Source organism: Sparus aurata, chromosome 23, assembly GCF_900880675.1.
Source record: "Sparus aurata chromosome 23, fSpaAur1.1, whole genome shotgun sequence".
NCBI classification, from domain to species: Eukaryota; Metazoa; Chordata; class Actinopteri; order Spariformes; family Sparidae; genus Sparus; species Sparus aurata.
Window position 1 is genome coordinate 21622332 of NC_044209.1, and position 16414 is coordinate 21638745.

General features: G+C 42.1%; 1 protein-coding gene across 2 annotated transcripts in view; it reads left to right on the plus strand.

The window, feature by feature from the left end:
* Positions 1-15359, plus strand: part of LOC115576333 (SH3 and cysteine-rich domain-containing protein 2-like) — a 28429-nt gene extending 13070 nt beyond the window's left edge. The window contains exons 4-11 of one of the 2 annotated variants that reach the window (XM_030408886.1): positions 2045-2129; positions 4870-4985; positions 6515-6584; positions 6797-6897; positions 7011-7099; positions 9967-10018; positions 11714-11851; positions 13027-15359. In XM_030408886.1, the coding sequence (XP_030264746.1) occupies positions 2045-2129; positions 4870-4985; positions 6515-6584; positions 6797-6897; positions 7011-7099; positions 9967-10018; positions 11714-11851; positions 13027-13125 (750 nt within the window). In that variant the 3' untranslated portion in view covers positions 13126-15359. The remainder of the gene's footprint in view (positions 1-2044; positions 2130-4869; positions 4986-6514; positions 6585-6796; positions 6898-7010; positions 7100-9966; positions 10019-11713; positions 11852-13026) is intronic. The other variant, XM_030408887.1, reaches the window with a different exon arrangement.
* The last annotated feature ends 1055 nt before the right edge of the window (positions 15360-16414 follow it).

A 16414-nucleotide genomic window follows, 5' to 3' on the forward strand; every position in this document is an offset into this window, starting at 1 on the left:
AAATTCTCTGGTATAAACTCCTCCGGGTCATTTTCTTCATAGCGTGAAAGTGTATTTTTGGCTTCACTTTTAAAGGACAGCTTTTATAAGAATCAACAGGGCCTCGCCTATGACGCTGTATCCAGTTCCCCTTCACAGATCAATGCTGCTCCTAGACAGTAACTTGTCTATTACATAAACCCTGAAAAAAAAAATAGCAAGCTGTTTCCAGTCTTTGTGCTAAGCTAAGCTAACCTGCTGCTTGCTGAACAAACGGTTTTGACAGCGGCTTCAATCTCAAGTACATTGTGAGGCTACAATGACGCCACCAGCACAAACAAAAGTTCCCCGCTGCAGGTTAAAGCTATTAACCTGCAGCGGGGAACTTTTGTTTGTGCTGGTGGCGTCATGGGCTCCGTTGAGCTGCAGTTCAGGCAAACCAATCGCCACATACTCCAGATTTAAAATCTCTTTCGTTCTGTGAAATACAGAGAGGTTTATCTGGCAGGCTTAGGCTAGATTAGCATTTTGTGAACTTATTTGACAAGTTTGCAACATACATTCGTTATAACCCCAACATTTGCTGCAAAAAAAGTCGTACACCTAAAAAAAAAAGGAAGAAAACACACAATGATGAGTATTTTCAGACAGAATGTCGACCCGGTCTGACCTCCCATTAATCTGATTTGCCCCAGACATTTTTAATAGCCACATTATATCAACACAAGGCAATAAAAAACAGTTTGCTTGCAATCACAATTTGATTAGTAAGAAACACTGTTACCATGGTGAATTCCCCTTCAATCTGGACCGGTTGGATCGCTGGATCACTCTGAAGTTTACCCGCACTTTGAAATTAATTTGATCTGAACTGAAATTCTCATGCAGCTGAGCGAAATGCTAAATGTTCAATAATTACAGTTTCGTATCAGTCAGGGACATGTCGTGCAGATACATGAACTCAGCGTTTCATATTTGTTAACACACAGACACTGGAACGTTCTTGCCCTGAAGCAGACTCAGCCTTAGTATACCAGCCACACATAGAGGCTTATGGTAAAGGACAGGATTCTGCTTCCACTCAAGAGATGTGAGGTGCTGCTGTGGCTACAACACAGCAATCACATCACAGCCCTAAAAAATCCACATTAATAACCAAAGACTAACGGCTTTGTGGTTATTCACAACCTCATAATGATTAACATGCAGATAATCAATAGTGAGAGAAAAATGAAGATTTCAGCCACTCTGGGACCAAAAGCAAAGATCTAGCATTTGTAATTTGGACACTGGGTGAATGACAAGGGCCGACTGTGAGTATAATGCAACCGGCAGTAAATTGGGGATGACTCAGGCAGAGATTTTGTGTCTATCCTCTTGTGTAAGCCAGAGGACATTAGCATGCAGCAAGAGGCGAGACCTTCTGAGAGCCACTTGCAAAATTTTAAGAGCACTGTGTTTTAAATAAAACCTCTGGGTGCAGCTTGAAAGAGGGCCACAAAGACAAGGGGATGGAGAGTTAGGGTAACGATGAGGGCAGTGAGAGGTAAAATATCATCGGACCTGTACCTGAGCATCACTTACTGGCTTTGATCCGCCATGTTTCTCCCTTCAACGCGGTCTGACAAAGCGAGTGGCTCATTTGCAAGTCGAGGCAAAGACGAACCGATATCTGAGCTAAAACACTAACTGTGCTTAATTCAGTGTGAAATTGCGATTGTGTGGACACGCACACAGAATCACATGTCCACGCTTGTGTGCGAGCCATGTTTAGACAAGTGACGTAACAACGGAGCAAATTAATTTTTCATAATTAGCAGAAAGGGGAGCTGACACTTTGCTTTGGAGTTGAATGCCATAATGGGCTCTTTTACTTCAGCTCGTGCGGCCTCACTGGTCCGTCAGCGCCTCCTGATGTGTTTCTGACTGACTAATTTCCCAAATTACTCCATTAATGTCCTAAAATCAGACAGTGGAGACAGATTCCTCCATCAGCTCAACCTCTAAACATGAAGTAATGGACACTGAAAAAAAACAAACTCTGCTCTCTGTTCTCCTCCATTAGTCCGGAGCGTTCAAGCGAAACTTCAGCTCGCCGATGCTCGTCAACGACCAATTGTCTGTCGTTAAGGAAGTGCAACCAAGCCAAGGTGAGCGAACATGAGCGTCCGTGTGTGTGTGTGTGTGTGTGTGTGTGTGTTGACGATTGAGTGCATTGTTACGTATGCTTCCCATGTGCTTTTTGTTGTGTGTGTGTGTGTGTGTGTGTGGTGTCGCTCTTGTCTAGTCTTTTGGTTACTTTTTGGATTTTGTGTGTGCTTGTGTGTGCACCGTAATAAAAGCCGAAGTGCCTCCATCTCACCTGACAGCCGAGGAGCGTGAAGTGGAAAATTTTAAAGAGGAAGAACAAATTCAGCTTCTCTTGGAGGCTGACGGACGGTCTGGACCCTGAAAGTATGTGGATAAATATTTATAAGTTCTAATGTTTATGTTTTAATATCTCTGTTTATGAATTATTCTGTATATCCTGGGACTGATGCAGGGTGTGAATTTATTAACCGGCACCACAGCTCGCATGTTTAAAGCTTGATAAACACTCATGCTGCCTGTTTTTTTCTGATTAGTCCTGACTAGCTCTCACATCCACCTATATTTCACATTTCCTTGTCGCTTTATTGTCTCCTGTTGAGTAAAGCCGCTCAAGGCTAAAACACAGCGGTGTGAGCAAAGACTGTTTTTGGACCCACTGGCCTAAAAAGTACCTGAATTTGTTCTTCCTTTCACCCTCCTCTCTGAAGGGGGGGGGGGGGGGGGGGCTGCTCTTTTTTTTCTGCCGTACCTTTCACTGGCAGGTAAAACAGTCTTTCATCTCACATGTCGCGCGCCCCGCTGAATCAGGGTCAGCGCCTCATGCTGTTACTTCATGTCCAATCCGTGAATCTACACCACAGTCTAATTAACCTACGGCTCCTTCACCACCCCGAGCGCCGTGCCATGGTGCCTGGGACTCTGCCAGGGCCGGCTGAGATTGCAACCTGCCAAGCTCACAGTCACACATTGCAAAGTGTCCTCGTAATTATTGTTAACAAAGGGCCTGGTAAAGTACAGAGCTCGTGTTTATGCATATTAATATGAGATGGCAATTCTTATGATGGATTCGTTGCAGAGTGTAATTTGCCTTTTGGCAAACTGTTTTATTGTGTCATATTGAAGCTCAATTATGAGGCTGAGAGTCTTAATTGCTGCAGGAGTGGAGTACGTAACAGTTAGTGCACTAAGTTGCAATTTTACAAAGACAATTAAAATCTAATGACTATGGGGATGAGCAAGTGCACCATTATGTGTATGTGTTCAACTAATGGGCAGGGCTTTAAAGCAGAAGTGGGCAGGGCTAAGACATGGGCATGGCTAATATGAAGCTGTTAATAATATCTGAAGGAGTTGATCTTAAACCCAGGTCTGGTTGTTGGTTGGTTGGTTGGTTGGTTGGTTGGTTGGTTTGTCAGCAGGATTACACAAAAAATATGGAACGGAATTTCACGAAACTTGGATGGAGGATGCGTTTTAGCTAGAGTGACCAGAGGGGAATGGTTGAAATTCAGGCAAGGGGAGTCATTTTGGTCACAGTGGCAATGAACAGTGAACACATCCTGCTGAATATAAAGGCTAAACTTAATGCTCAAATTGTTTTAATTAATAAATTCAGCTGTTTGTCTTTAGGAAGAGGGCCCCATGTGAGCGATGGATGGTTTCATTTATCAGACGTATTTAGGTGTTCAGTTACAGTAAAAAAGACGGATTTGATTTTTCTGTTTTATTTGTTTTCTTGAGTTTTGACCTCTGATAATGTTTAGATTAATAAATATCAGTCACTCATAAAGCTGTGGTTGTTACTGAGTGAGCTTGAGGTTGATAAAAACCACATCACATCACATATAGAATTCTTCTCTCTGTACCGAAAAAGAAAGCTGAAGGTCAGAGATGAATAAAAACATAATTATTTGTATAGAGAAGAGGCTGTATAGTGTCTCTGAACAGCATTTGCTACTGTTTACTCTCTTCTCCGGCGATAAAATCCTTTTTCTTTTGCAGCAGTACCTCTGTCAATGCCACTGCTGCATTCAGTGTAAAGTGTAAATTAACTTGATCCCCTCTAAATGCTAACATCAGTCAAAATAAAGACATTCCTGCTGCATAATTCCTGCCTTTAGTATTCCTGTTGAATTCTTCATACATCTGACGAGAGCATGCACAGAAGCAATCACTTCAATATGAAACCATTACGACTTCATCCTGCAAACACACACACACACACACACACACACACACAGCACATGTCACCCTGCAGAAAAGTCATTCCGCCCCTCGTTCGACTGGTGTTGCAGAAAATCTAATTCCTAACTTCAGAACGGCAGCGATAGCGCCGAGCGCTGTCGTCTGCTTGAAATGCAGCAATGAGGGCTTTCTGAGGATTTCCATATTTTACATCTCATCTCTCATTCCCTTTCTTCGCAATCGCAGCTCCAGATATATTACGGCTATTAAAACCAAGACACATCTCCTGCCAATAAGTAAATGTATAAATAAACCAAAGTGCGTAGATTTATTGGAATGTCTTGATGTCTCCTTAAGTTTTGGCTGCCATCCTCTCTCAGATCTAAAGTGGGTCACTTTGGTCCGGGACTGACGGCATTACTACAGTTATATTTAGTCCCTCTGGTTCCTCCGGATTGGCCCAGGCACAATAATAATGATGTACAGTGTAAACTCAGCGTGTGTGTGGAGCTGTGTCATTTTCCGTGAATAATTTGATTTAATGTGTAGCTGTAAATAAAGTAACTATAAGTGTGTGCGTGCATGAGTTTTATGAGCGTCTGTGTGTGGTTTCAGAGGCTGCGAGGATGCGTGTAGACCCTGTATATGCCGCCTTGCGCTACGGGACGTCCTTGGCACAGATGAGCCGGTCCAGTTTTGGCAGTTTGTCAGAGTCGCCAACACGCAGCCTGGTATGACATCATCACCCGGCGGTTGGGGGTAGAGGACAGTTGGAGACATCTGCAAAGTTTTAAGATGTTGATCGCTAAGTCAACGTACTGGTGAAGTTCTGAGAACGTAGACATTTGTAGAACTACGCGATGCTCCCTCGCTCACAGATCTGCAGTAAAGTTCTTACAAATCATCCACAAATGTATTAGAACTGGCGAGACAACATTAAAGCTTACTTAACTTTTTTTAAAATGAGTTTTAAACCTAAATCTCAGGCACCGAGGCCACCATCTCTCTATGTCACTTCTGTAGTAGTTCTCCACCCAGTTGCTATCAATTAAAGAAAATAATTTATTACGTCTTTTCACTTGATGGTGGAGGGTTGAGCTGTTTTTCTACTCAAAGGACTTCTTTTCTAGAAACTAAAAGGCTCCTTTAGCCCGTTGTACTGTCTGCGTTTCCAATTTGCATCTAAAGCCCCTCAAACTAGTCCACAGAGTATGAAAAAGTGACCTCACACATCACTTTTGCGTGCAACTAAACAAGAACGATCGTTGGTCCATGTGTCGTATGATCTCTTCTGTATCTACCCCCCAATGTGTCGAAGTACAATGAACAAAAAATAAATGGTTTGAAGCTGTAAAATAAAATAAAAAATGGTAGCTGAAATAAATGCTGTGAAGACTCGACCAGTCAGAAATCCTCAATCCTGCAAGCCCCACCCCCAAAGTTCCTGTACTCTTTGACAGTATATCCTTCAAGCAGGGACTTTTTCAAATAGTGTGACAATAATATCTGTGATGGAAACACATTTCCTAGGTAAAGTTCCTGCAGTGGACATGCAGCTTTAGGTGAGAAGATGGATACCACTCTTATGTGTGTACAGTGAACATGAAGTTACAGTTAGCTTAGCTTAGCACAAAGACTGGAAACAGGGGGAAACACCTAGCCTTGACCCTTTCCAAAGGTAACAAAAAGCCTGCATACCAGCACCTTAAAGCTATGTAATCTGCACATTATATCATGTGTTCTACAAAGACTGAAGTGTTAAAAAAAACTATTTGACACGTTATATGGGGTTGTGTGTCAGACTATTTCTTGGCTTTCCAGCTAAACTAAGCTAAGCTAAGCTAAGAGTGGTGATGATCTTCTCATCTAACTCCCAAAATGTCAAACACTTTAAGACTTTTTTTAAAAGTTTCCCTTTCCCTTTAAAAGTCCCCTACTACAATAAACTTTGCAAAGTTTTATAATTGATCACAGGGGTATTATCCATGAGGAGCATAAAGGATGATACTTGTCTCTGCGTTCCTCTCATTAAACATGTAGTTGACCCACAAACTGTGTGCAAGTCCCCCTAACTTTTTTTAAATACATGGCCTATATACCGTTAGATCAAAAATATCCAGGTCCTTTTACAAAACTGATAACTACTGATCTGTGTGGTGAGCAGTGTGAATAATTCAGAGCAGAACAAGTTTCACTTCATTATACATCAATTTTTAAGGTCCTGGTTGCTAACATTTTATTTTCTTCCTTCTTTGATAAGGGGGAGGGAGGTGAGGAGAGTCAGCAGAGACAGTGCAGCATGGAGGAAGAGATAACTCAGGAGACAGGGGGTAAACACTGCTGTGTGTCTATGTGGATATGCATATGTGCTGTGCGTCCATGCCTATGTGTGTCCATGCGTACGTTGTGTTTACCTGTGCATGTCTGTCTGTGTGTGAGAGAGATTTACGGTGTCTGGCCTTGAAAAATGATATGCCTGACTGCACACGTGTTGGCGCATGCTTCACTGGCACCATCTAAGAAAACGTCTTACTCTTTCCAGACGCCCCTGCCCCTGAACCGGAGATCGAGAAGGAGGAAGAGGAGAGCAGCAGCCAAGCTCAGACCCAAGCTCAAATTCCTGTGGACGACAGCAGTGTCAAGGTGCTGCCTCTTTTTTAGTCCCCTTGTGCAGTCTGTCACCTTTTGTTGTTTTTGCCGCCTGAAGCATGTATTTCTGCCTCACTACATCCCCTCCCCGTGTCTCCTGTGTCCAGGTGCCCAAGCGCATTGAAGTTCACTCCATCCACACCTATGTAGCGCTCTACAAGTTTCTGCCTCAGGAACAGAACGACCTGGAACTACAGTGAGTAAACAGTTGTACTGTGTTTCTACTATTGTGTTTTGTCTGCGTTTTTTTTTGTTTTTGTTTTTTTGGTTGCCCCCTCCCAGTGTTTGATGCTCCTGCAGGATGAAAACGTCCCCACCATCTGTAGAGGACAGTGCCAGGGCGCCCTTAAGGACGACTAATTATAAACTCGGAGCCCGTCACCGTCCTCCCTTGTAGAGCTAGTAGCGGCTGAGCTGTGTTCCCAGCATGGGAGAGGATAAAGACACTGAACGACTGAGAGATGAAAGGGCGCAAGGAGAGATGGCATAGAGCTAAAGATTTTCTAAAGGAAGAGGATGAGAGAAACAGACGACTGTGCAAATATAGAAAGTAAAAGCTGCATAAGATGAAAGAGGACGAGAATAAAGAGAGGAACGGAAGGACAGAGTGGTAAATGAGGGCAGTGTGTGTGTGTGTGGATGGCTAAGGGACAGTTTTCACAAAGGTAGAAGATCCATGGGAGTGTTAACAGCCATCTGTGCTGTGGCTCTGTGTGTGTGACTGCACAATTCATGTGTACTAATGAAAGCAGTGGGTCTGACCAATATGCACTGCAAAAAAAAAACCAACCAAAAAAATAAACTGATTAATGATTTTCATATGAAAATGAAAAAAAAGATGAATTTGACAGTCGCAAGCAGGTTCAACAATATGGAAATCTCTGAACCCATCAAGTCTATGAGTACAGGATTAACGGATTCACAGAAAACAGGAGCACTTATGTCGCTTCACCTGTGTGGGCGAAGCGACATAAGTGCTCCTGTTTCCAGCCACAGCTCAAGGTCGTCAAATCTGCATTGACTTTCAAAATCACTCTTTGTTTTTGCTCTGCAGGGCTCTACATTTACCCTCCATCATTATATTTGAGTGCTGAAACCCTGAGATTGAAATGTATGTACTGCCACGAAAGATTCCCTCAATGGAGCAAAAAAAAAAGAAAGAGCTTTCTGCTGCAATATGTATAATTCAACAGACTCAAAATAATGATGATTTGTAAGTGTCCATCATCTCAATTTATTGCTCACTAGACTAAACTATCGAGGGGTGAAAGAGTGAGCAAGGGAGTGGTTTCAGAGGCAGTGATAAAGGTGTAAGACGGCCCTTACGGGTCAGCAGTGCTAACGAGAGAGTAGGGGAGATGTGAATCAATCACAGGCTGTACACCACCACAGTCCTGAGGAGAGGCCTCATGAGGGGAATTCAGTGAAAACTCCTGGGTGTACAGTTGTTGTGCGGATACAATGGAGCTGCAGGAAAACACAGATGTAGTTGATATCATTAAAAATGGCTCCTGGTATTGTGCACACTGCCTCGCTGGGCCCCGGTTACAGCAATGTTTCACTTGTCCTGCTGTGACCTGTCAAAATATTTGCTCGAGAACTATTTTAACACTTGGAGAGACGGCCCTCGCATACAGCCAGGCGTTGTGCGGAGTAGAAAGTTGAAAATGGTGCTACATGACCGGAGAAAACAGAGAGAAACAGTACAGTACACAAAAATGTGTTTTTAGAAACCGTCATGGTGGGAGACAGACAGGGAAAATGATCGCGGTTCATAGTTTTTGATCAGCAATAATTAAGGTTTAATAATTTCTACTCTCTCGATTTGTTAAACGACCAGCGTGTAGGATTTGGAGGCATCGACTGTAGCAGAGAGGGTGCAGACTGCAATCAGCTGAACATCCCTCGCCTCAACCCACCTGTAGATATAAAAGGCTCACTCTAAGGTAACGGAAAACAAGACAATTCTTAGTTTCAGGTGATTTATACACTAAGGAGACCAGACTTTTGAATAATATATTCAATGTCTGACCCGACATCCTACACACTGCACCTTTTTTTTTAACAGTTTTCATTTTCACTCAAAGAAAATGCATAAATCCAAGCTCTCACTGCGTCTTCTGGAGCTACTGCTTCTAACTCCCTCACAGAAGCAGGAAATACTGATGAACACTTGATACGAGTCAAAATGTGAAGGTATTGACATTAAAAGTATGTAAATTATAACATTTTGTTGAGTCAGACCCACAATCCATTATTCGACGATTTATAAAGGTGTATTTTTCTGACACTGAGCAAAGCTGCTGTTCTGACAGGCATCATTTTAACTGGGCTAATTCTACTGGTAACGAACGCATACCTGCAAACTGCGTGCAGAAACCTTAAAAAAGGATCAACAAGTTGGTAATTTAAGTAGCCGTGCTGCTGGGAGAAACCTCTGTGCACGGGATAATTGCTTTATATTTAATAAATAGCCACTCTGTTGAGATATATGGGTCCTATCCTAGTTGGTAAGTTTATGTAAGTGTGTGCAAACTTGTGTGTGTGTGATTATCACATAGGGCAGTAGTGAGCGCAGACACCCAGGAGACACAATGTACAGAGTGCAATTGGGACAGCAGTTGTGTATCTGGGACAGGCGGTACACTGCATGTGTGTGTGTGTGTGTGTGTGTGTTTAAGTCTCATCAAAAGCTGGTAGCATCATTAGCATGCAGGCGAGGTTGGCTGCAGATCAGGTCAGGGCTTCACTACTGCAGAGAGGCGCTACAGAGTCGTACTTGATGTAGACCTCATGACTCCGGTGTCAGCTGCTCCGTCACGTCTGCACAGGGACACAAAGACTGGTTCACATTTTAACCTCCACCGCTTTGTAACTGTGGCCACAACAGCTCTCTGTGGCAGTTTGATAATGTCGTCTTTTATGCTCGAGCTAAACTCTTTTTTTCCCCCCTCTTTTCTTGCTCTCACCCTCTTACCCTCGCTCGTCTCTCCACCTCCGTCACCTCTCCTTTCATGCTTCCCTTTTTTTTTAACATCCTCTTTCTTGTCTTATCTCCTCTAGTCCCGGTGATCGGGTGCAGGTCACTGACGACTCTAATGAAGAGTGGTGGAAGGTGGGTAATGAATCACGTGTGTGCCTTTGTGTTACTTCCGCGCATAATATGCATTTGAAATATGCGTGCATACATTTCTTATGCGTGTGTTAATTCCAGACTTTAAATAAAGCCTTTAACGCAGAACACCTGCTCCACTTTTGCTTGTCATAAACAAGCAGGCAGCCACAGACAGAAATAGAACACAATTTTCTCTGAAAATTACAGAGATTAACATAATGAATTTGACTAGTGTTGCAACCTCAAAGAGGTCTTTATTGAGTCAGTAATGAGCTTCACTCTCTCCCGGTGGAAATTAATGTGCATCTGGGTGTGTTTGTGTTTGAGTCACAGAAAAGGGGAAGATGCACCCAGACTTAACTGAAGAGTGTGTTTATCTTGTGGATTGGTGTTTACGAGCACTCATGTAGCCTGAAGTGAAGCGGCAGTCATTAAACACTTTAAATCATCTCTGCTGCTCCGAGAAACCTTTAAATTATGTATACTTTGTGAGTCATCTGTTCATTACTAATGTACTGCTTGTGAGTCACCTCAGTAAACACACCAACACCTGAGGTAGAGGGCGATAAACAGTGAAATACGCTGCATAGTTAGATTCATCAAACATCTTCCGTTTTCTCCATTAAGCTGAAGCAATTTCGTTGTTTGCTTTTAAAGCCAATTACACAACCTTCTGAAGTGTAATTGGAATTTCTTGTCGATTTAAGCAACATAATCACCAGAATAAATGTTGGCAAAGCATATTTCTGATATTTAGTTTTTGTTTTGCGACAACGCTGTGCTCATGGTCTGATTAGGCTTAGAAAAAACACTCGGTTAGGGTTAGGAAAAGATCATGTTTCGGCTTACCTGGCTCTGCCGTCGCAAATACGCTAGGAAATTGTTGCAACATCTCGTTAAAAATATCTGGTTTTGTTGCAACTAATGCAGCTAAAAAAATCCAGTAGTTTTGTCCTTAGAAACACTCCTCCATGTGACAAGAAAGTCAGCTCATATACATGTAATTAGAAGGTGATGACACATTTATATAAATGTTGATGTGACAAATATGAAACATACTAATTCAACTTATCTGTAATGTAAAACAACATTTCATTCTGGCGACTGAGCTGTCTGGTTCTTTTTAAACTTCTCTCTCCGGCCTTTATGATTTGTCATTGCACAAACAGAAATGTGAGGAAGTGGGTTGCCATAATTTTCCCATTACTATTCAGAATGGAGAAACTGATGGCGACAGAAACAGCTCTCGTTTCTAATAACATAACAGAGGCTGACGACACTGAAGCATTTCAATAAGTTCAGAGAGTTTCAGCTGGTCTGGAGTCTGGATTGTCAATAAGCAGCCCATAAAAACACATGAGCAGCCTTCAAGAACAATAATAAACTAATAGTGCCAGTGTGCCACATAATTAAACCTGCTGTAACACTAATTCAGCCAATCCCTTATATTCAATATATTTAATTCAAAACAGATGTAAATATATGCTTACAAGGAGTGACACAAGTCTGGGAAAGTTGTGGGATGCTCAAAAACACTGTGTGAAACACATGATTGTGTAAAGGATATTACTATGTGGGCTTTTTGTAGGTAAATGCAGTTCCCATGCAAATGATTGCTTTAGAGGTTGTTCTCATCATGGCACCTGGATAGGGTGTGTTTTAAATGCTGACTGAGTGTTCTCCTGTGTTTTTTAGGGCAAGAGTGGCGACAGAGTCGGCTTCTTTCCGGCCAACTTCGTGCAGAGGGTCCGTCCAGGAGAGAGAGTGTGGCGAGTCGTCCAGGGTTTCTCTGGTAGCCGAGAAAGAGGACACATGGCTGTGAGGGAGTCCCAGGTACACCAATATCATCAATCCATTCTTTTTCTCTCTATTTTGTTGTTTTTTTCTTTGGTTTATTTCCTAAACTACACTGAAATCATTCATCACCGTGTTTAGTTAGTGATGACACAGTGAGATCTATCTATGGTTCTGACTTCTCTGTGCAGAGCTGCAGGGGGCTGGGTAAGAGGCCAGGTACATCCTGGGGAGGTCATGATCAAAGGACTGGCGCCAAAATGATCTCTGTGTCTGAGTGTTGACAATATAAGGCTCATGATTTACAGGTTTTATGTCAGCAAGAAAATACATAGATGAATGAGACCATCACTTCAAATTTACACCCACAATTTGTGTCCCAACACACCCCATAACATGTTGAGTTTCCTGCTGCAAGATGTGAAACTGTATTTTACACAAAGAGTTTCCCTTTTTGGTCAAATCTTTTTGTAATATAAAGGAAAACGTAGAGAAAACACAATTGTGCTACTGATTGTGCTCCAAAATTCCTCTGAGGAACTTAAAATAATGGGTTGTGTTATAAAAAAATGTAGTTTTTGAAACATTTTTTTATTAAATGTATACATTTTTTTGGAAACATTTACCATTTTCTAACATCCAAAATTAATTCTGACAAATTAAGCTATGCTTAGCCTTAATCATGCCCAATAATTGCTGTCAACTGGTTATAACTGCCAGCATGTTTATTCATTTTGTTGGCAATGTTCATTTATGTGGGGATAAAACAGGGATTTTATTTTCTGGCATCCTAAAATAAAAAATTGCGACTGCAAACAAAACATGAGAAAAAGAACAAGAAAAAACTGAACATTACTATGCGTGGCATTCAGAGGACGTGTTTTAGCACTGAAAATTGTTTTAGAGCCAGTAAAACTATTTATAAAACTAGTGTTTCAACGCCAATGTTTCCTTTTTCAGCCCAGGTTTTGTTTTCAATGCCAACTGTAATTTTAATGCCAAACTCTAAAGGCGTTGCTCTAGCCGTATATATTCACAGATATATAATAAAAGATAAATTATGATACTTGGTCCCATCATTCTCTGCCAAAGTGGATATACATATGTGTCAAATTCTTTAAATGTGAAAATCAGTTTTAGTAGGTTTATCTGGTCGTATATTCCAGTATCTCTACTGTAAACAGAGCAACTCAGTTTCCCTCTCCTCATTTCAGATCTGTGTGGGAAAGCTAGAAGACGGCGAGACGTATCTGAAGCTGAGCAGTGGGAAGAAGAGAGGGCTGGTCCCAGCTGACTCCATAGAGGAGATCTGAGCCTCTGTTTGAACATCACCTTCCTTCCACTTCTACTTCCCCCTGGGACACACCCATCTTCAGACAATCCCCATCCTCCCCCTCGGCACAAAGACAGCCGCAGCCTCTCCGACCAGCCCTGACTGACTTAAGCCAAACACATAAACTGGATGAAAAACACACATTTCTGCAAGGAGCTGGAGCCACAACCTGGTCAGGTTCAATTGGTTTACTGTCTTCAGTAGAGTCTTTAATAGAGTGTACAGTCATGCAGTAATCCTGCTCTTAGAAAGGAACTGTTTCTCAGCAGGCTAGCACAGCTGTAGGTTTATCTTTGCAATACAAAAGTCATGTCATAAATGTTTAGTTAGACAAAGTGAGCACAAGTCATAAATGCTTTAAATATGCCTGCTGGATGCCAGTTCACGTTTAGTTATTCCGCGTCAATAAGACGTCTACCAACGTGGGAGGAGGCTGAGTCCTGTAATGGGAACATGATGCTTCTGTCAGCGTCCTTTTCTTCTTTCTACCCACTCCTTATGTCTCATCCCTATCTGCTCATGTCAGGGTCTCTGGCCTGGGGACTGATATCAGCTTTATGTAGACTGCTACACGACATGAAGCACTCGGCAAGGACAACCACTACCAGCCAGAGAAAGCTTCTGCCACTCAGGCCGACCAGAGATGAAAGGAGTGCACACGATTTTGAAAAATCCTCAGCAGTGTCAAGCTGAGCTATAACGGCAGTCACCAACTTGAGAGAGCAGAGAGGAGAAGATTTTTTCAAAGAAAATTGGAGCCTCTGAGGATCTTTTCACAGGAAACTCTTTTTTGACTTTTTCAGTATAAAATAAGAATGAAATATTGTACAAAAAATGGTAAGAGAGCACGAATCTGTCATGGCGGACCCAGACTTGTTGTGAAACAACTCTCTACAGGACAGAAACTTACATTTCCAGGAATACATTTATGTGTAAAGTATCTCGGTGAGGGTCTATGATTTGTTGTCTTTTCTAAGTAAAGATGAAGCAGGTGGAAATAAAAAGGGTGATAAAACTAAAAGGAGAAAAACCCAGCAGAGTGGTCCTTAGCGAGAACAAGTGTCAAAATCTCAAGTGTAACAGTCTCAAGTGGCAGGAGCTGTTCTCCTGTTTTCACATAAAGGAGCTCGGCAGGCATAAAAGGGTTCGCCTCTCCGCAGACTCGCTGAAGAGCCGCAGCGGGTGCTGCGAGTGTTGCACGGCATTTTAACACGGCTTCACTGGAGCCCGAACAGCGAGAAACAAACCGCAGCCAGTCTGCCAGAAAAAAACAACAACACAGTGGGGATCTTTCTGACCATGACAAGGAGTCTGAGTTTCACTGACAGCTCGGAGGAGGAGGAACACGGGGAAACAGAGGGCGGAGGAGGCGCAGTGAGAGGAGTGACATCAGTGCTGAACCATTATGAGTCAGTGTGTGCATGCAGGTACAGTTGTACCCATGGGTGCACGAGTCATCATTGATCAAATGTCAGCCTGTCATCTCCATCTTCCACTGACTGTTTGGCCTCTCTTTGTTGATGTGACTGATCAATTCTGACATTAAGTGAAGGCATTTTTTTCTTGCAGGTACTCGATTCATCCATTACTTATTTAACATATTTGAAGCATTTCTTAGGAAAGACGTCTTGTTCCAGTGAGAGGATACAAATGTGGGATTGAAGCACAGAATGCATCGCAGATTGTTGTTAGCTCACGTCTTCTTTCAGAGATCTAGCTTTTCTGATCTTTCTTTACTCGACATTTCAATATATGTGGAAGCCTTTAGAGACTGTGAGAAATAAGTTTATCTTCCTGTAATTACGAGAATAGCACTTTATTTTGTGTCATATGAATAACCTTTTTGTTGAGGTAGTCTCCTTCATAGTGATAGCTGTCGTACTTTACCCTCACTTCACTCCACCTCTCCATGGAGCTCTTCAGGCTGATGGCTTGTCTTCTGTGCGTCAGACGTCAAAAATTATCAAAGTTGGGGAAAAAAACCCTGAAAATTACACAGCGGCAACCACCCTGGAGAAAAATAATATCAGAGTAGAACTGGATTTATGATTTTAACCCATGTGAACACTCTGCTATCTTGGACTGCGCCTAGTTTTTTTGTAGCATCACATGGTCGCACCTTTTAGGATTCAAAATGTTAAGTGTGTGTGATGTGTTTGGAAGTCCAGATTCATTGGTTGGCCGCATACCTCAATAAAAGATCTTTACAAAACAGCCTCTGTCCTTTTCATGTACGCAGTCTGTCACATTAAAGACGAGAAAGAAGCAGCTGTTGGACAAATGGGTTTTCAGTCCAGACATTTCAGTCACATATTTTTTGGAGAATTGGGTTTTGAAATAATAGACCATTGGAACAATGGCATGGCAACGTCAAAAGGCACATTGCTTTTTGTGTTTATCTACATCTGTAAACATATTCACGGCCTATTTAGCCCAAAAATAGCAGGAGAGCTCCTGCATAAGACTGCTTTAATGGCAGGTTTGTGGCCTCCATGCATAATGCACCATCTTCCATCCACAAACATGCTCTGCTGTGCACAGAGGAATACCAAAATGATGCCCTAAACACCACTCACAACATAAATATAAGGTAATTGCACGGCTGGAGGGCGATTCAGGCCTCTTTGTGTAATCACACACGGCTACATAAACCAGAGAAAAAGTAAGGGCAATTTTAGTAAACAACAAACAGTCTAATCAAGGAAACCAACACTGATTGGTTTTATTCGTGCCAAAAAATTATGTTTTCATCCTCATTTGTATACAGCACATTGACTGGAGCAGTCTAATGTAAGCCGAACAGCTAAACATTTATTTTACAGCAGTGTGTGTTATGTAGCATAAGCTCTGCATCCCGAAGCCAAGAGTTAAAAATAATTCATACTTACACCAGAATTAGCAATAAGCTGTTTTTGAAGGCATACATGCTCCTGGACATTCTCTAGTTGGTGTGAATGATGACTCAACCTTTTTTTTTTCAAGATAAAGCTTCTGTGCAGAGGTTTACATCCCACAAACTGAGGACTACTTAAGACTACTGCTGTCACTATCAACAACATGTTTGAACATATTTCCTCAACAGCTTGCGCTTTTCCCTGGAATATACAAGAGACCGAAGCCTGCTGGACTGCATTCCTGTTCATTGGTTTCTACTTTCACACGTTTTAAAAGTCTGTTCATACAGAAAGCGAAGCATTTTTTTGACTTGCAACATTCACACAAATTTGAACACCGGACCATTTGTGTTTATTCGCCCCGACTAGCAACGT